Source organism: Oncorhynchus nerka, unplaced genomic scaffold, assembly GCF_034236695.1.
Source record: "Oncorhynchus nerka isolate Pitt River unplaced genomic scaffold, Oner_Uvic_2.0 unplaced_scaffold_885, whole genome shotgun sequence".
Lineage (NCBI taxonomy): Eukaryota > Metazoa > Chordata > Actinopteri > Salmoniformes > Salmonidae > Oncorhynchus > Oncorhynchus nerka.
Genome location: NW_027040407.1, coordinates 28,061 through 48,230, shown reverse-complemented (window position 1 = coordinate 48,230; position 20,170 = coordinate 28,061). Strand labels below are relative to the sequence as shown.

Genomic DNA, 20,170 nt, shown 5'->3' with positions numbered 1-20,170 from the left:
AGTGTCATACATCTCTCCACATGTTAACCCCTAACCCCAACCCCTAACCCCAACCCAGTGTCATTCATCTCTCCACATTAACCCCAAACCCTAATCCCTAACCCCTAACCCAGTGTCATACATCTCTCCACATGTTAACCCCTAACCCTAACCCCAACCCCTAACCCTAACCCAGTGTCATTCATCTCTCCACATGTTAACCCCTAACCCCTAACCCTAACCCCTAACCCAGTGTCATTCATCTCTCCACATGTTAACCCCTAACCCCTAACCCTAACCCAGTGTCATTCATCTCTCCACATGTTAACCCCTAACCCCTAACCCTAACCCAGTGTCATACATCTCTCCACATGTTAACCCCTAACCCTAACCCCTAACCCTAACCCAGTGTCATTCATCTCTCCACATGTTAACCCCTAACCCCTAACCCTAACCCCTAACCCAGTGTCATTCATCTCTCCACATGTTAACCCCTAACCCCTAACCCTAACCCAGTGTCATTCATCTCTCCACATGTTAACCCCTAACCCCTAACCCTTAACCCCAACCCCTAACCCTAATCCCTAACCCTAACCCCTAACCCTAACCCAGTGTCATTCATCTCTCCACATGTTAACCCCTAACCCCTAACCCTTAACCCCAACCCCTAACCCCTAACCCCAACCCCTAACCCCTAACCCCAACCCCTAACCCCTAACCAAGTGTCATTCATCTCTCCACATGTTAACCCCTAACCCTAACCCTTAACCCTTAACCCCAACCCCTAACCCTAATCCCTAACCCAGTGTCATTCATCTCTCCACATGTTAACCCCTAACCCTAACCCTTAACCCCAACCCCTAACCCTAATCCCTAACCCTAACCCAGTGTCATTCATCTCTCCACATAACCCCACGTATACATGTGTGTGTCGTACCGTCCCTTAAAGAAAGCTACATAGAAGATGGGGGCGTAGGCGTTCATGAACTTCAGTAGGAAAGCCTTCAGAATCAGATGCTGCTCAAAGTTACTCTCTGTCCTTGGAATCTCTGGGAGAGGAGAGAGGGGGAATGGAGAGAAGAGGGATGAATAGAGGTGAAGAGAGAGGGATGTGAGAGGGGAGAGAAGAGAGGAGAGAGATGTCTTATTCAGGAGACCGTATGAAAAAGTATTTGAGAAATCTGACGTAGCACACAGGACACAAACATGTAATAATCTGAATGTAGAGGTGTGTTACCCAGCTACAACACTTAATAATCTGAATGTAGAGGTGTGTTACCCAGCTACAACACTTAATAATCTGAATGTAGAGGTGTGTTACCCAGCTACAACACTTAATAATCTGAATGTAGAGGTGTGTTACCCAGCTACAACACTTAATAATCTGAATGTAGAGGTGTGTTACCCAGCTACAACACTTAATAATCTGAATGTAGAGGTGTGTTACCCAGCTACAACACTTAATAATCTGAATGTAGAGGTGTGTTACCCAGCTACAACACTTAATAATCTGAATGTAGAGGTGTGTTACCCAGCTACAACACTTAATAATCTGAATGTAGAGGTGTGTTACCCAGCTACAAATAATCTGAATGTAGAGGTGTGTTACCCAGCTACTTAATAATCTGAATGTAGAGGTGTGTTACCCAGCTACAACACTTAATAATCTGAATGTAGAGGTGTGTTACCCAGCTACAACACTTAATAATCTGAATGTAGAGAGCTACAACACTTAATAATCTGAATGTGAGGTTGTTACCCAGCTACAACACTTAATAATCTGAATGTAGAGGTGTGTTACCCAGCTACAACACTTAATAATCTGAATGTAGAGGTGTGTTACCCAGCTACAACACTTAATAATCTGAATGTAGAGGTGTGTTACCCAGCTACAACACTTAATAATCTGAATGTAGAGGTGTGTTACCCAGCTACAACACTTAATAATCTGAATGTAGAGGTGTGTTACCCAGCTACAACACTTAATAATCTGAATGTAGAGGTGTGTTACCCAGCTACAACACTTAATAATCTGAATGTAGAGGTGTGTTACCCAGCTACAACACTTAATAATCTGAATGTAGAGGTGTGTTACCCAGCTACAACACTTAATAATCTGAATGTAGAGGTGTGTTACCAACAGCTACAATCAATGTAGAGGTGTGTTACGTAATAATCTGAATGTAGAGGTGTGTTACCCAGCTACAACACTTAATAATCTGAATGTAGAGGTGTGTTACCCAGCTACAACACTTAATAATCTGAATGTAGAGGTGTGTTACCCAGCTACAACACTTAATAATCTGAATGTAGAGTAGTGTGTTACCCAGCTACAACACTTAATAATCTGAATGTAGAGGTGTGTTACCCAGCTACAACACTTAATAATCTGAATGTAGAGGTGTGTTACCCAGCTACAACACTTAATAATCTGAATGTAGAGGTGTGTTACCCAGCTACAACACTTAATAATCTGAATGTAGAGGTGTGTTACCCAGCTACAACACTTAATAATCTGAATGTAGAGGTGTGTTACCCAGCTACAACACTTAATAATCTGAATGTAGAGGTGTGTTACCCAGCTACAACACTTAATAATCTGAATGTAGAGGTGTGTTACCCAGCTACAACACTTAATAATCTGAATGTAGAGGTGTGTTACCCAGCTCAGTGAGCCAGACGGCCACAGCTCCGTAGATCTCATCCAGTATCAGAATGACCACCAGGTTGATGATGACAGCGGTTGCCGTGACGGTGACACGCACGTTAGACTTGGTCTCCGGGTCAGGTGACATCGCCATTAGAGCGGAAACGACGATACGATACACGATCACACCGAAAACCGCAGAGAACGTCAGCCCAAACTAGGACAGAGAGACATTACTGTGTTAGTACAAACTAGGACAGAGAGACATTACTGTATTAGTCCCTCAGCCCAAACTAGGACAGAGAGACATTACTGTATTAGTCCCTCAGCCCAAACTAGGACAGAGAGACATTACTGTATTAGTCCCTCAGCCCAAACTAGGACAGAGAGACATTACTGTCCCTCAGCCCAAAAACTAGGACAGAGAGACATTACTGTATTAGTCCCTCAGCCCAAACTAGGACAGAGAGACATTACTGTATTAGTCCCTCAGCCCAAACTAGGACAGAGAGACATTACTGTGTTAGTCCCTCAGCCCAAACTAGGACAGAGAGACATTACTGTGTTAGTCCAAACTAGGACAGAGAGACATTACTGTGTTAGTCCAAACTAGGACAGAGAGACATTACTGTGTTAGTACAAACTAGGACAGAGAGACATTACTGTATTAGTCCCTCAGCCCAAACTAGGACAGAGAGACATTACTGTGTTAGTCCAAACTAGGACAGAGAGACATTACTGTATTAGTCCAAACTAGGACAGAGAGACATTACTGTGTTAGTACAAACTAGGACAGAGAGACATTACTGTATTAGTCCCTCAACGCAAACTAAGACAGAGAGACATTACTGTATTAGTCCCTCAGCCCAAACTAGGACAGAGAGACATTACTGTATTAGTCCCTCAGCTCAAACTAGGACAGAGATACATTACTGTGTTAGTCCAAACTAGGACAGAGAGACATTACTATATTAGTCCCTCAGCCCAAACTAGGACAGAGAGACCTTACTGTATTAGTCCCTCAGCCCAAACTAGGACAGAGAGACATTACTGTATTAGTCACTCAGCCCAAACTAGGACAGAGAGACATTACTGTATTAGTCCCTCAGCCCAAACTAGGACAGATAGACATTACTGTATTAGTCCAAACTAGGACAGAGAGACATTACTGTGTTAGTCCAAACTAGGACAGAGAGACATTACTGTGTTAGTACAAACTAGGACAGAGAGACATTACTGTATTAGTCCCTCAGCCCAAACTAGGACAGAGAGACATTACTGTATTAGTCCCTCAGCCCAAACTAGGACAGAGAGACATTACTGTATTAGTCCCTCAGCCCAAACTAGGACAGAGAGACATTACTGTGTTAGTACAAACTAGGACAGAGAGACATTACTGTATTAGTCCCTCAGCCCAAACTAGGACAGAGAGACATTACTGTATTAGTCCCTCAGCCCAAACTAGGACAGAGAGACATTACTGTATTAGTCCCTCAGCCCAAACTAGGACAGAGAGACATTACTGTATTAGTCCCTCAGCCCAAACTAGGACAGAGAGACATTACTGTGTTAGTCCAAACTAGGACAGAGAGACATTACTGTGTTAGTCCCTAAGCCCAAACTAGGACAGAGACATTACTGTATTAGTCCCTCAGCCCAAACTAGGACAGAGAGACATTACTGTATTAGTCCCTCAGCCCAAACTAGGACAGAGAGACATTACTGTGTTAGTCCAAACTAGGACAGAGAGACATTACTGTGTTAGTCCAAACTAGGACAGAGAGACATTACTGTGTTAGTACAAACTAGGACAGAGAGACATTACTGTATTAGTCCCTCAGCCCAAACTAGGACAGAGAGACATTACTGTATTAGTCCCTCAGCCCAAACTAGGACAGAGAGACATTACTGTATTAGTCCCTCAGCCCAAACTAGGACAGAGAGACATTACTGTGTTAGTCCTAGGACAGAGAGACATTACTGTGTTAGTCAAACTAGGACAGAGAGACATTACTGTGTTAGTCCAAACTAGGACAGAGAGACATTACTGTGTTAGTCCAAACTAGGACAGAGAGACATTACTGTATTAGTCCCTCAGTCCAAACTAGGACAGAGAGACATTACTGTATTAGTCCCTCAGCCCAAACTAGGACAGAGACATTACTGTATTAGTCCCTCAGCCCAAACTAGGACAGAGAGACATTACTGTATTAGTCCCTCAGCCCAAACTAGGACAGAGAGACATTACTGTATTAGTCCCTCAGCCCAAACTAGGACAGAGACATTACTGTATTAGTCCCTCAGCCCAAACTAGGACAGAGAGACATTACTGTATTAGTCCCTCAGCCCAAACTAGGACAGAGAGACATTACTGTATTAGTCCCTCAGCCCAAACTAGGACAGATAGATATTACTGTATTAGTCCCTCAGCCCAAACTAGGACAGAGAGACATTACTGTATTAGTCCCTCAGCCCAAACTAGGACAGAGAGACATTACTGTATTAGTCCCTCAGCCCAAACTAGGACAGAGAGACATTACTGTATTAGTCCCTCAGCCCAAACTAGGACAGAGAGACATTACTGTGTTAGTCCTCAGCCCAAACTAGGACAGAGAGACATTACTGTATTAGTCCTCAGCCCAAACTAGGACAGAGAGACATTACTGTGTTAGTCCCTCAGCCCAAACTAGGACAGAGAGACATTACTGTATTAGTCCCTCAGCCCAAACTAGGACAGAGAGACATTACTGTATTAGTCCCTCAGCCCAAACTAGGACAGAGAGACATTACTGTGTTAGTCCAAACTAGGACAGAGAGACATTACTGTATTAGTCCCTCAAAACTAGGACAGAGAGACATTACTGTATTAGTCCCTCAGCCCAAACTAGGACAGAGAGACATTACTGTATTAGTCCCTCAGCCCAAACTAGGACAGAGAGACATTACTGTATTAGTCCCTCAGCCCAAACTAGGACAGAGAGACATTACTGTATTAGTCCAAACTCAGCCCAAACTAGGACAGAGAGACATTACTGTATTAGTCCCTCAGCCCAAACTAGGACAGAGAGACATTACTGTATTAGTCCCTCAGCCCAAACTAGGACAGAGAGACATTACTGTATTAGTCCCTCAGCCCAAACTAGGACAGAGAGACATTACTGTGTTATTAGGACTGTATTAGTCCCTCAGCCCAAACTAGGACAGAGAGACATTACTGTATTAGTCCCTCAGCCCAAACTAGGACAGAGAGACATTACTGTATTAGTCCCTCAGCCCAAACTAGGACAGAGAGACATTACTGTATTAGTCCCTCAGCCCAAACTAGGACAGAGAGACATTACTGTGTTAGTCCAAACTAGGACAGAGAGACATTACTGTGTTAGTCCCTAAGCCCAAACTAGGACAGAGACATTACTGTATTAGTCCCTCAGCCCAAACTAGGACAGAGAGACATTACTGTATTAGTCCCTCAGCCCAAACTAGGACAGAGAGACATTACTGTATTAGTCCCTCAGCCCAAACTAGGACAGAGAGACATTACTGTATTAGTCCCTCAGCCCAAACTAGGACAGAGAGACATTACTGTGTTAGTCCAAACTAGGACAGAGAGACATTACTGTGTTAGTCCAAACTAGGACAGAGAGACATTACTGTGTTAGTACAAACTAGGACAGAGAGACATTACTGTATTAGTCCCTCAGCCCAAACTAGGACAGAGAGACATTACTGTGTTAGTCCAAACTAGGACAGAGAGACATTACTGTATTAGTCCAAACTAGGACAGAGAGACATTACTGTGTTAGTACAAACTAGGACAGAGAGACATTACTGTATTAGTCCCTCAGCCCAAACTAGGACAGAGAGACATTACTGTATTAGTCCCTCAGCTCAAACTAGGACAGAGAGACATTACTGTGTTAGTCCAAACTAGGACAGAGAGACATTACTGTATTAGTCCCTCAGCCCAAACTAGGACAGAGAGACCTTACTGTATTAGTCCCTCAGCCCAAACTAGGACAGAGAGACATTACTGTATTAGTCACTCAGCCCAAACTAGGACAGAGACATTACTGTATTAGTCCCTCAGCCCAAACTAGGACAGAGAGACATTACTGTATTAGTCCAAACTAGGACAGAGAGACATTACTGTGTTAGTCCAAACTAGGACAGAGAGACATTACTGTATTAGTCCCTCAGCCCAAACTAGGACAGAGAGACATTACTGTATTAGTCCCTCAGCCCAAACTAGGACAGAGAGACATTACTGTATTAGTCCCTCAGCCCAAACTAGGACAGAGAGACATTACTGTGTTAGTCCAAACTAGGACAGAGAGACATTACTGTGTTAGTCCAAACTAGGACAGAGAGACATTACTGTGTTAGTCCAAACTAGGACAGAGAGACATTACTGTGTTAGTCCAAACTAGGACAGAGAGACATTACTGTATTAGTCCCTCAGCCCAAACTAGGACAGAGAGACATTACTGTATTAGTCCCTCAGCCCAAACTAGGACAGAGAGACATTACTGTATTAGTCCCTCAGCCCAAACTAGGACAGAGAGACATTACTGTATTAGTCCCTCAGCCCAAACTAGGACAGAGACATTACTGTATTAGTCCCTCAGCCCAAACTAGGACAGAGAGACATTACTGTATTAGTCCCTCAGCCCAAACTAGGACAGAGAGACATTACTGTATTAGTCCCTCAGCCCAAACTAGGACAGAGAGACATTACTGTGTTAGTCCAAACTAGGACAGAGAGACATTACTGTGTTAGTCCAAACTAGGACAGAGAGACATTACTGTGTTAGTCCAAACTAGGACAGAGAGACATTACTGTGTTAGTCCAAACTAGGACAGAGAGACATTACTGTGTTAGTCCAAACTAGGACAGAGAGACATTACTGTGTTAGTCCAAACTAGGACAGAGAGACATTACTGTATTAGTCCCTCAGCCCAAACTAGGACAGAGAGACATTACTGTGTTAGCCCAAACTAGGACAGAGAGACATTACTGTATTAGTCCCTCAGCCCAAACTAGGACAGAGACATTACTGTATTAGTCCCTCAGCCCAAACTAGGACAGAGAGACATTACTGTATTAGTCCCTCAGCCCAAACTAGGACAGAGAGACATTACTGTATTAGTCCCTCAGCCCAAACTAGGACAGAGAGACATTACTGTATTAGTCCCTCAGCCCAAACTAGGACAGAGAGACATTACTGTATTAGTCCCTCAGCCCAAACTAGGACAGAGAGACATTACTGTATTAGTCCCTCAGCCCAAACTAGGACAGATAGATATTACTGTATTAGTCCCTCAGCCCAAACTAGGACAGAGAGACATTACTGTATTAGTCCCTCAGCCCAAACTAGGACAGAGAGACATTACTGTATTAGTCCCTCAGCCCAAACTAGGACAGAGAGATATTACTGTATTAGTCCCTCAGCCCAAACTAGGACAGAGAGACATTACTGTGTTAGTCCAAACTAGGACAGAGAGACATTACTGTGTTAGTACAAACTAGGACAGAGAGACATTACTGTATTAGTCCCTCAGCCCAAACTAGGACAGAGAGACATTACTGTATTAGTCCCTCAGCAAATCTATCCAACCAAAAACTGCGACGCAGAAAACCTGAGCCTACGTTTCACTATGATGAATCAAATTGGAAAACACTAAACAACACAAAGAGTTATCTTTCCAAAATGGAGATGTATGGGTTAACCACTTCTTCAATCTGATTGGCCCTATAACACAGACCAAACAGAAAAACATCTAAATTATCAAATACAAATCTTAGAATCAACTATTAAAGACGACCAGAACCAAATTACCATACGACAGACCACGTATTCACCCTGCACACCCTAATTGGCAAACACACAAACCAAAACAAAGGCAAAGTCTTCGCATGCTTTGTTGATTTTAAAAAAAGTGTTTGGCTCAATTTGGCATGAGGGTCTGCTAGACAAATTGATGGAAAGCAGTTCGACATTATAAAATCCATGTACACAATCAACAAGTATGCGGTTAAAATTGGCAAAAAAACACATTTCTTTTCAAAGTGCTGTGGGGGGATGCTTAAACTTCACCCTGTTCAACATATATATCAACGAATTGGCGAGGGCACTAGAACAGTCTACAGCACCCGGCCTCACCCTGCTGGAATCTGAAGTCAAATGTCTACTGTTTGGTGATGATCTGGTGCTTCTGTCCACAACCAAGGAGGGTCTACAGCAGCACCTAGATCTTCTGCACAGATTCTGTCAGACCTGGGCCTCTTACAGACCTGGGCCCTGACAGACCTGGGCCCTGACAGACCTGGGCCCTGACAGACCTGGGCCCTGGCAGACCTGGGCCCTGACAGACCTGGGCCCTGACAGTAAATCTCAGTAAGACAAAAAATGGTGTTCCAAAAAAGGTCAATTTGCCAGGACCATAAATACAAATTCCATCTTCACACTGTTGCCCTAGAGCACACAAAAAAACGATACAATATTCGGCCTAAACTTCAGCGCCACAGGTAACTTCAAAGCTGTGAACGATCTGAGAGACAAGGAAAGAAGGGCATTCTATGAAATCAAAAGGAACATAAAATTTGACATACCAATTAGGATTTGGCTAAAAATACTTGAATCAGTCATAGAGCCCATTGCCCTTTATGGTTGTGAGGTCTGGGGTCCGCTCACCAACCAAGAATTCACAAAATGGGACAAACACCAAAAAATATCCTCCGCGTACGACGTAGAACACCAAATAATACCTGCAGAGCAGAATTAAGCAGATACCCACTAAATATCCAAATCCAGAAAAGAGCCATTACAATCTATAACCACCTAAAAAGAAGTGATTCCCAAACCTTCCATAACCAAGCCATCACCTACAGAAAGATGAACCTGGAGAAGAGTCCCCCTAAGCAAGCTGGTCCTGGGGCTCTGTTCACAAACACAAACAGACCCCACAGAGCCATCACCTACAGAAAGATGAACCTGGAGAAGAGTCCCCCTAAGTAAGCTGGTCCTGGGGCTCTGTTCACAAACACAAACAGACCCCACAGAGCCATCACCCACAGAGAGATGAACCTGGAGAAGAGTCCCCCTAAGCAAGCTGGTCCTGGGGCTCTGTTCACAAACACAAACAGACCCCACAGAGCCCCAGGACAGCAACACAATTAGACCCAACCAAATCATGAGAAAACCAAAAGATAATTACTTGACATTTTGGAAAGAATACCTGACCACAGAGTGACCCAAACTTAAGGAAAGCTTTGACTATGTACAGACTCAGTGAGCATTGCCTTGCTATTGAGAAAGGACGCCATAGGCAGACATGGCTCTCAAGAGAAGACAGGCTATGTGCTCACTGCCCACAAAATGAGGTGGAAACTGAGCTGCACTTCCTAACCTCCTGCCCAACGAATGACCATATTAGAGAGACATATTTCTCTCAGATTACACAGGTCCACAAAAAAACGAATCATATCTACTGGGTGAAATACCACAGTGTGACATCACATATCTACTGGGTGAAATACCACAGTGTGACATCACATATCTACTGGGTGAAATACCACAGTGTGACATCACATATCTACTGGGTGAAATACCACAGTGTGACATCACATATCTACTGGGTGAAATACCACAGTGTGACATCACATATCTACTGGGTGAAATACCACAGTGTGACATCACATATCTACTGGGTGAAATACCACAGTGTGACATCACATATCTACTGGGTGAAATACCACAGTGTAACATCACATATCTACTGGGTGAAATACCACAGTGTGACATCACATATCTACTGGGTGAAATACCACAGTGTGACATCACATATCTACTGGGTGAAATACCACAGTGTGACATCACATATCCACTGGGTGAAATACCACAGTGTGACATCACATATCTACTGGGTGAAATACCACAGTGTGACATCACATATCTACTGGGTGAAATACCACAGTGTGACATCACATATCTACTGGGTGAAATACCACAGTGTTACATCCCATATCTACTGGGTGAAATACCACAGTGTGACATCACAGCAGCAATATTTGACCTGTTGCCACAAGAAAAGGGTAACCAGTGAAGAACAAATACCATTGTAAATACAACCCATATTTATGCTCATTTATTTTCCCTTTTGTACTTTAACTATTTGCACATTGTTACAACACTGTATATATACATACATGCTATGACATTTGAAATGTCTTTATTCTTTTGGAACTTCTGTTAGTGTAATGTTTACTGTTCATTTTTATTGTATATTTCACTTTTGGATATCATCAACTTCACCTGCTTTGGCAATGTTAACATATGTTTCCCATGCCAATAAAGCCCCTTGAGAGAGAGAGACACGGAGATAGGAGACAGAGAGAGAGACATGGAGAGAGAAGACAGAGAGACACAAAGAGAGAGGAGACAGAGAGACACAGAGAGGAGACAGAGAGAGGAGACAGAGAGAGAGAGAGACACAGAGAGAGGAGACAGAGAGAGAGAGACACGGAGAGAGGGAGAGAGAGAGAGAGACACGGAGAGAGGGAGAGAGAGAGAGAGACACGGAGAGAGGGAGAGAGAGAGAGACACGGAGGGAGAGAGAGAGAGAGACACGGAGAGAGGAGAGAGAGAGACAGACACGGAGAGAGGGAGAGAGAGAGGGAGACAGAGAGGGAGACAGACAGAGAGAGAGAGAGAGACAGAGAGAGGAGACAGAGAGAGAGACACAGAGAGGGACAGAGAGAGAGACACGGAGAGAGGGAGAGAGAGAGAGAGACAGAGAGAGGGAGAGAGAGAGACAGACACGGAGAGAGGGAGAGAGAGAGAGACACGGAGAGAGGGAGAGAGAGACACGGAGAGAGGGAGAGAGAGAGAGACACGGAGAGAGGAGAGAGAGAGAGACACAGAGAGAGACAGAGAGAGAGACAGAGACAGAGAGAGAGAGACACAGAGAGAGGGACAGAGAGAGGGACAGAGAGAGGAGACAGAGAGAGGAGACAGAGAGAGAGGGACAGAGAGAGAGAGACACGGAGAGAGGAGACAGAGAGAGAGAGAGAGACACGGAGAGGAGACAGAGAGAGAGGGACACAGAAAGAGGGACAGAGAGAGACACAGAGAGAGGAGACAGAGAGAGGAGACAGAGAGAGGAGACAGAGAGAGAGGACAGAGAGAGAGGGACAGAGAGAGAGGACAGAGAGAGAGGGACAGAGAGAGAGAGACACGGAGAGAGGAGACAGAGAGAGAGAGACACGGAGAGAGGGACAGAGAGAGGAAACAGAGAGAGAGGGACAGAGAGAGACACAGAAAGAGGGACAGAGAGAGAGACAACATCAGGCCAAACTAAAAGCACAGTCACCATAAAGAGGATGGAGGAGATGTTGATGAGGTATCCAGGCAGACGGTCCCTCCAGGTCAGCTTCTCCACACCTGTCTGGGTTAGAGGTTAGAGACACATTAAGAGCACAAGCACATGTAGATTGTCATTAGAGACCAATATAGACCAGAAGAGACTAGTAGACCAGTAAAGAACAGAGAGAACAGAGAGACCAGTAGACAACAGAAGAAACCAGTAGACAACAGAAGACAACAGAAGACAACAGAAGAGACCAGTAGACAACAGAAGAAACCAGTAGAGACCAGTAGACCAGTAGAGAATAGAAGAGACCAGTAGAGACCAGTAGAGAACAGAATAGACCAGAAGAGACCAGGAGAGAACAGTAGAGACCAGAAGAGACCAGTAAAGCTCAATATAGACCAGTAGAGGCCAACAGAAGCCAATATAGACCAGTAGAAGTCAACAGAAGCCAAGATAGACCAGAAGACACAAGTAGAGAACAAGGTAGACCAGTAGACACCAGTAAAGGTCAAGAAAGACCACTGAGACAGGACTGCTGTTTGGCCACTAACTAATGTTCCTCTGAGACAGGACTGCTGTTTGGCCACTAACCAATGTTCCTCTGAGACAGGACTGCTGTTTGGCCACTAACCAATGTTCCTCTGAGACAGGACTGCTGTTTGGCCACTAACCAATGTTCCTCTGAGACAGGACTGCTGTTTGTTCCTCTGAGACAGGACTGCTGTTTGGTCCTCTGAGACAGGACTGCTCTATGTTCCTCTGAGACAGGACTGCTCTATGTTACTCTGAGACAGGACTGCTGTTTGGCCACTAACCAATGTTCCTCTGAGACAGGACTGCTGTTTGGCCACTAACCAATGTTCCTCTGAGACAGGACTGCTGTTTGTTCCTCTGAGACAGGACTGCTGTATGTTCCTCTGAGACAGGACTGCTGTTTGGTCCTCTGAGACAGGACTGCTCTATGTTCCTCTGAGACAGGACTGCTCTATGTTCCTCTGAGACAGGACTGCTGTTTGGTCCTCTGAGACAGGACTGCTGTATGTTCCTCTGAGACAGGACTGCTGTTTGTTGCCCTGAGACAGGACTGCTGTTTGGTCCTCTGAGACAGGACTGCTGTTTGTTCCTTTGAGACAGGACTGCTGTTTGTTCCTCTGAGACAGGACTGCTGTTTGGCCACTAACTAATGTTCCTCTGAGACAGGACTGCTGTTTGACCACTAACTAATGTTCCTCTGAGACAGGACTGCTGTTTGTTCCTCTGAGACAGGACTGCTGTTTGTTCCTCTGAGACAGGACTGCTGTTTGTTCCTCTGAGACAGGACTGCTGTTTGGTCCTCTGAGACAGGACTGCTCTATGTTCCTCTGAGACAGGACTGCTCTATGTTCCTCTGAGACAGGACTGCTCTATGTTCCTCTGAGACAGGACTGCTGTATGTTCCTCTGAGACAGGACTGCTGTTTGGTCCTCTGAGACAGGACTGCTGTATGTTCCTCTGAGACAGGACTGCTCTATGTTCCTCTGAGACAGGACTGCTGTATGTTCCTCTGAGACAGGACTGCTGTTTGGTCCTCTGAGACAGGACTGCTGTTTGGTCCTCTGAGACAGGACTGCTGTATGTTCCTCTGAGACAGGACTGCTGTTTGTCCTCTGAGACAGGACCAATGTTCCTCTGAGACAGGACTGCTGTATGTTCCTCAGACAGGACTGCTGTTTGACCACTAACCAATGTTCCTCTGAGACAGGATTGCTGTTTGGTCCTCTGAGACAGGACTGCTGATTGGTCCTCTGAGACAGGACTGCTGTTTGGTCCTCTGAGACAGGACTGCTGATTGGTCCTCTGAGACAGGACTGCTGTATGTTCCTCTGAGACAGGACTGCTGTTTGTTCCTCTGAGACAGGACTGCTGTATGTTCCTCTGAGACAGGACGGCTGTTTGGCTACTAACCAATGTTCCTCTGAGACAGGACTGCTGTATGTTCCTCTGAGACAGGACTGCTCTATGTTCCTCTGAGACAGGACTGCTCTATGTTCCTCTGAGACAGGACTGCTCTATGTTCCTCTGAGACAGGACGGCTGTTTGGCTACTAACCAATGTTCCTCTGAGACAGGACTGCTGTATGTTCCTCTGAGACAGGACTGCTGTTTGGTCCTCTGAGACAGGACTGCTGTTTGGTCCTCTGAGACAGGACTGCTGTTTGGTCCTCTGAGACAGGACTGCTGTTTGGTCCTCTGAGACAGGACTGCTGTTTGGTCCTCTGAGACAGGACTGCTGTTTGGTCCTCTGAGACAGGACTGCTGTTTGGTCCTCTGAGACAGGACTGCTGTTTGGTCCTCTGAGACAGGACTGCTCTATGTTCCTCTGAGACAGGACTGCTGTATGTTCCTCTGAGACAGGACTGCTGTATGTTCCTCTGAGACAGGACTGCTGTTTGGTCCTCTGAGACAGGACTCCTGTTTGGTCCTCTGAGACAGGACTCCTGTTTGGTCCTCTGAGACAGGACTGCTGTTTGGTCCTCTGAGACAGGACTCCTGTTTGGTCCTCTGAGACAGGACTCCTGTTTGGTCCTCTGAGACAGGACTGCTGTTTGGTCCTCTGAGACAGGACTGATGTTTGGTCCTCTGAGACAGGACTGCTGTATGTTCCTCTGAGACAGGACTGCTGATATGTTCCTCTGAGACAGGACTGCTGATTGGTCCTCTGAGACAGGACTGCTGTATGTTCCTCTGAGACAGGACTGCTGATTGGTCCTCTGAGACAGGACTGCTGATTGGTCCTCTGAGACAGGACTGCTGATTGGTCCTCTGAGACAGGACTGCTGATTGGTCCTCTGAGACAGGACTGCTGTATGTTCCTCTGAGACAGGACTGCTGATTGGTCCTCTGAGACAGGACTGCTGTATGTTCCTCTGAGACAGTACTGCTGTTTGACCTCTAACCCTAACCATTGATAGTGACCACTACATTGTTGGGTTTGGAGCTGGTAGAAACCATTTCCCAGTACTTGTGACATTACAAGTTGAAACACACACAGACAGTGACTGTAGATGTCCCAGTGATGCAGTACGTTGTCAGATCATAAGGTGGACAACAGCACCACCTAGCACCCACACAGCACCAAGCACCCACACACACCCACACAGCACCAAGCACCCACCCACACACATCCACCACCTATCACCCACACAGCACCAAGCACCCACACACACCCACACAGCACCAAGCACCCACACACACCCACCCACCACCTAGCACCCACCCACACACATCCACCACCTAGCACCCACCCACATCCACCCACCCAAACACCACCTAGCACCCACCCACCCACCCAAACACCACCTAGCACCCACCCACCCACCACCTAGCACCCACCCACCCACCCAAACACCTAGCACCCACCCACCCAAACACCACCTAGCACCCACCCACCCAAACACAACCTAGCACCCACCCACCCACACCCACACAGCACCAAGCACCCACACACACCCACCCACCACCTATCACCCACCCACATCCCACCCACTACCCCCCACCCAAACACCACCTAGCACCCACCCACATCTACCACCCACCCACATCTACCACCCACCCACATCACCCACCCACCCAAACACCACCTAGCACCCACCCACCCAAACACCACCTAGCACCCACCCACCCAAACACCACCTAGCACCCACCCACCCACCCAAACACCACCTAGCACCCACCCACCCACCCAAACACCACCTAGCACCCACCCACCCACCCAAACACCACCTAGCACCCACCCACCCAAACACCACCTAGCACCCACCCACCCACCCAAACACCACCTAGCACCCACCCACCCAAACACCACCTAGCACCCACCCACCCACCCACCCAAACACCACCTAGCACCCACCCACACACATCCACACACACAGCACTGACATACATACTCTAACCCTCTCCTCCCCACCTCTCGTCTGTTCTCTTCCCCTCCCCTCAGCTCTAGTCTCCTCTCGTCTCTTCCCCACCTCTCGTCTGTCCCCCCACCTCTCTCTCCCCTCCCCCAGCTCTAGTCTCCTCCCCACCTCGTCTCCTCCCCCCACCTCTCGTCTCCTCCCCCCACCTCTCGTCTCCTCCCCCACCTCTCGTCTCCTCCCCCCACCTCTCGTCTCCTCCCCCACCTCTCGTCTCCTCCCCCCTCTCCCCCCACCTCTCCCCCCACCTCTCGTCTCCTCCCCCACCTCTCGTCTAGTAAAAGTGATGGCAGTAACACAGGAGATTAGTTTCCATACAACCTAATGTAGCAGGCCTTTCATTCTGGTCCTGTCTGGATGGTTCTCTTCTGCAACGTTCGACCAATCCAGTAATTGTGGAGGAGGAGTTAAGCTGGAGTGTCTGCTTGTTAACGTCCAAAAGAGGAAGTTGCTTCACAGGCTCTCTTTCCATTTCCCCTGTAAACGGGATGCATCCGGGTTTCAGCACCCTTGCTGAGGGTGGTAACCATGTGGTCTTGCACTGTGAATGAACCCAAAGAGACCCACTATAAGGTCAGGACTCTCTCCTGACACCACCACATCCCTGTCAGAGTGCATCACACACACTCCTCCTCCCTGCAGGCCGCTAAGCCCTTTGGGAAATTACTGTCATGGGATTTCCTCTGGGCCATATGTCACCTCACACACACACACACACACACACACACACACCCTTTCTATCTAGAGCAGGAATTAACAGAGTACAGAGATGTACCACAAGGCACCTAGTGACAATGTTCTGCCATCTAGTCAGAGCAACGTCAGACGGAAGGGAAGAGGAAGTCAGACAGGGTTAAGGTCAGGTCGGGAGGCTGGGTGAAGGTCGGGAGGCTGGGTGAAGGTCGGGAGGCTGGGTGAAGGTCGGGAGGCTGGGTGAAGATCGGGAGGCTGGGTGAAGGTCAAGTAGGAAAGGCTAGGTGAAGGTCGGGTAGCTTAATGAAGGTCAGGAGGCTGGGTGAAGGTCAAGTAGGAAAGGCTAGGTGAAGGTCGGGTGGCTTAATGAAGATCAGGAGGCTGGGTGAAGGTCGGGTGGATGGGTGAAGATCGGGTCGGGAGGCTGGGTGAAGGTCGGGAGGCTGAGTGAAGGTCGGGTGGCTGGGCGAAGGTCGGACGGCTGGGCGAAGGTCAGGTCGGGAGGCTAGGTGAAGGTCGGGTGGCTGAGTGAAGGTCGGGAGGCTGGGTGAAGGTCGGGTGGCTGTGTGAAGGTCGGGTGGCTGGGTTAAGTTCAGGAGGCTGGTTTAAGGTCGGGAGGCTGGGCTATGGTCCGGAGGCTCGGCTATGGTCGGGAGGCTGGGTGAAGGTCGGGAGGCTGGGTGAAGGTCGGGAGGCTGGGTGAAGGTCAGGAGGCTGGGTGAAGAACAGGAGGCTGGGTGAAGGTCAGGAGGCTGGGTGAAGGTCAGGAAGCTGGGTGAAGGTCGGGAGGCTGGGTGAAGGTCAGGAGGCTGGGTTAAGCTGGGATATAATCTGCTGTGTTCAACCAGGCCACAGTACTGCTAATTTCCTTTCTAGTCAGTTAGCCAGGTTTCTGTTTCCGTCTCTATTCGATTATACTGGGGATATACTGATTATACGGTGACTGAGTTTATCAGGAAGTGTATAGGCAATGCTGTACCCACTGTGACTATTAAAACCTACCCTAACCAGAATCCGTGGATAGATGGCAGCATTCGCGCAAAACTGAACCATTGCATTTAACCATGGCAAGGTGACTGGGAACAATGGCAGAATATGAACAGTGTAGTTATTCCTTCCGCAAGTCAATCAAACAAGTAAAACATCAGCATAGAGACAAAGTGGAGTCACAATTCAACAGCTCAGACACCAGACGTATGTGGCAGAGTCTACAGACAATCACGGACTACAAATGGAAAACCAGCCACGTCGTGGACACAAACATCCTGCTTCCGGACTAGCTGAACACCTTCTCCGCTCACTTTGAGGATCACACAGTGCCACCGACGCGGCCCACTACCAAGGACAGGAGCTCTCCTTCACTACCAAGGACAGGAGCTCTCCTTCACTACCAAGGACAGGAGCTCTCCTTCACTACCAAGGACAGGAGCTCTCCTTCACTACCAAGGACAGGGCTCTCCTTCACTACCAAGGACAGTGGGCTCTCCTTCACTACCAAGGACAGGAGCTCTCCTTCACTACCAAGGACAGGAGCTCTCCTTCACTACCAAGGACAGTGGGGTCTCCTTCACTACCAAGGACAGGAGCTCTCCTTCACTACCAAGGACAGGAGCTCTCCTTCACTACCAAGGACAGTGGGCTCTCCTTCACTACCAAGGACAGTGGGCTCTCCTTCACTACCAAGGACAGTGGGCTCTCCTTCACTACCAAGGACAGTGGGCTCTCCTTCACTACCAAGGACAGTGGGCTCTCCTTCACTACCAAGGACAGTGGGCTCTCCTTCACTACCAAGGACAGTGTGCTCTCCTTCACTACCAAGGACAGTGGGCTCTCCTTCACTACCAAGGACAGCTCTCCTTCACTACCAAGGACGGGAGCTCTCCTTCACTACCAAGGACGGGAGCTCTCCTTCACTACCAAGGACGGGAGCTCTCCTTCACTACCAAGGACGGGAGCTCTCCTTCACTACCAAGGACAGGAGCTCTCCTTCACTACCAAGGACAGTGGGCTCTCCTTCACTACCAAGGACAGGGCTCCTTCACTACCAAGGACAGGAGCTCTCCTTCACTACCAAGGACAGTGGGCTCTCCTTCACTACCAAGGACAGTGGGCTCTCCTTCACTACCAAGGACAGTGGGCTCTCCTTCACTACCAAGGACAGTGGGCTCTCCTTCACTACCAAGGACAGTGGGCTCTCCTTCACAGTGGGCTCTCCTTCACTACCAAGGACAGTGGGCTCTCCTTCACTACCAAGGACAGTGGGCTCTCCTTCACTACCAAGGACAGTGGGCTCTCCTTCACTACCAAGGACAGTGGGCTCTCCTTCACTACCAAGGACAGTGGGCTCTCCTTCACTACCAAGGACAGTGGGCTCTCCTTCACTACCAAGGACAGTGGGCTCTCCTTCACTACTCAACTACCAAGGACAGTGGGCTCTCCTTCACTACCAAGGACAGTGGGCTCTCCTTCACTACCAAGGACAGTGGGCTCTCCTTCACTACCAAGGACAGTGGGCTCTCCTTCACTACCAAGGACAGTGGGCTCTCCTTCACTACCAAGGACAGTGGGCTCTCCTTCACTACCAAGGACAGTGGGCTCTCCTTCACTACCAAGGACAGTGGGCTCTCCTTCACTACCAAGGACAGTGGGCTCTCCTTCACTACCAAGGACAGTGGGCTCTCCTTCACTACCAAGGACTCTCTCTTCACTACCAAGGACAGTGGGCTCTCCTTCACTACCAAGGACAGTCACTACCAAGGACAGTGGGCTCTCCTTCACTACCAAGGACAGTGAGCTCTCCTTCACTACCAAGGACAGTGAGCTCTCCTTCACTACCAAGGACAGTGGGCTCTCCTTCACTACCAAGGACAGTGGGCTCTCCTTCACTACCAAGGACAGTGGGCTCTCCTTCACTACCAAGGACAGGAGCTCTCCTTCACTACCAAGGACAGTGGGCTCTCCTTCACTACCAAGGACAGTGTGCTCTCCTTCACTACCAAGGACAGTGTGCTCTCCTTCTCCGTGGCCGACCTGAGTAAGACATTTAAATGTGTTAACCCTCGCAAGGCTAACAGCCCAGACAGTATCCCTAGCTGCGTCCTCAGAGCTTGTGCAGACCAGCTGGCTGGTGTGTTTACGGACATATTAAATCTCTCCCTATCCCAGTCTGCTGTTCCCACATGCTCCAAGGTGACCACCATTGTTCCTGTTCCGAAGAAAGAGAAGGTAACTGAGCTATATGACTACCGCCCCGTAGCACTCACTTCTGTCATCATGAAGTGCTTTGAGAGACTAATCAAGGATCATATCACCTCCACCCTACTTGACACCCTAGACCCACTCCAATTTGCTTACCGCCCCAATAGACCCACCGACAATGCAATCGCCATCGCAACGCACACTGCCCTATCCCATCTGGACAAGAGGAATACCTATGTAAGAATGCTGTTCATTGACAGTAGCTCAGCATTCAACACCATAGTACCTTCCAAGCTCATCATTGCGCCCTGTGAAGCTGGGTCCTGGACTTCCTG

General features: G+C 47.9%; 1 protein-coding gene across 1 annotated transcript in view; it reads right to left on the bottom strand.

Moving 5' to 3' along the window:
- Nucleotides 1-12,695, bottom strand: part of LOC135570949 (anoctamin-2-like) — a 69,094-nt gene extending 56,399 nt beyond the window's left edge. The window contains exons 1-3 of the mRNA XM_065016767.1: nucleotides 11,996-12,695; nucleotides 2,642-2,843; nucleotides 917-1,028 (exon numbers count right to left, since the gene is read on the bottom strand). Of these exons, the coding sequence (XP_064872839.1) occupies nucleotides 917-1,028; nucleotides 2,642-2,843; nucleotides 11,996-11,998 (317 nt within the window). The 5' untranslated portion in view covers nucleotides 11,999-12,695. The remainder of the gene's footprint in view (nucleotides 1-916; nucleotides 1,029-2,641; nucleotides 2,844-11,995) is intronic.
- Between the last annotated feature and the right edge of the window lie 7,475 nt (nucleotides 12,696-20,170).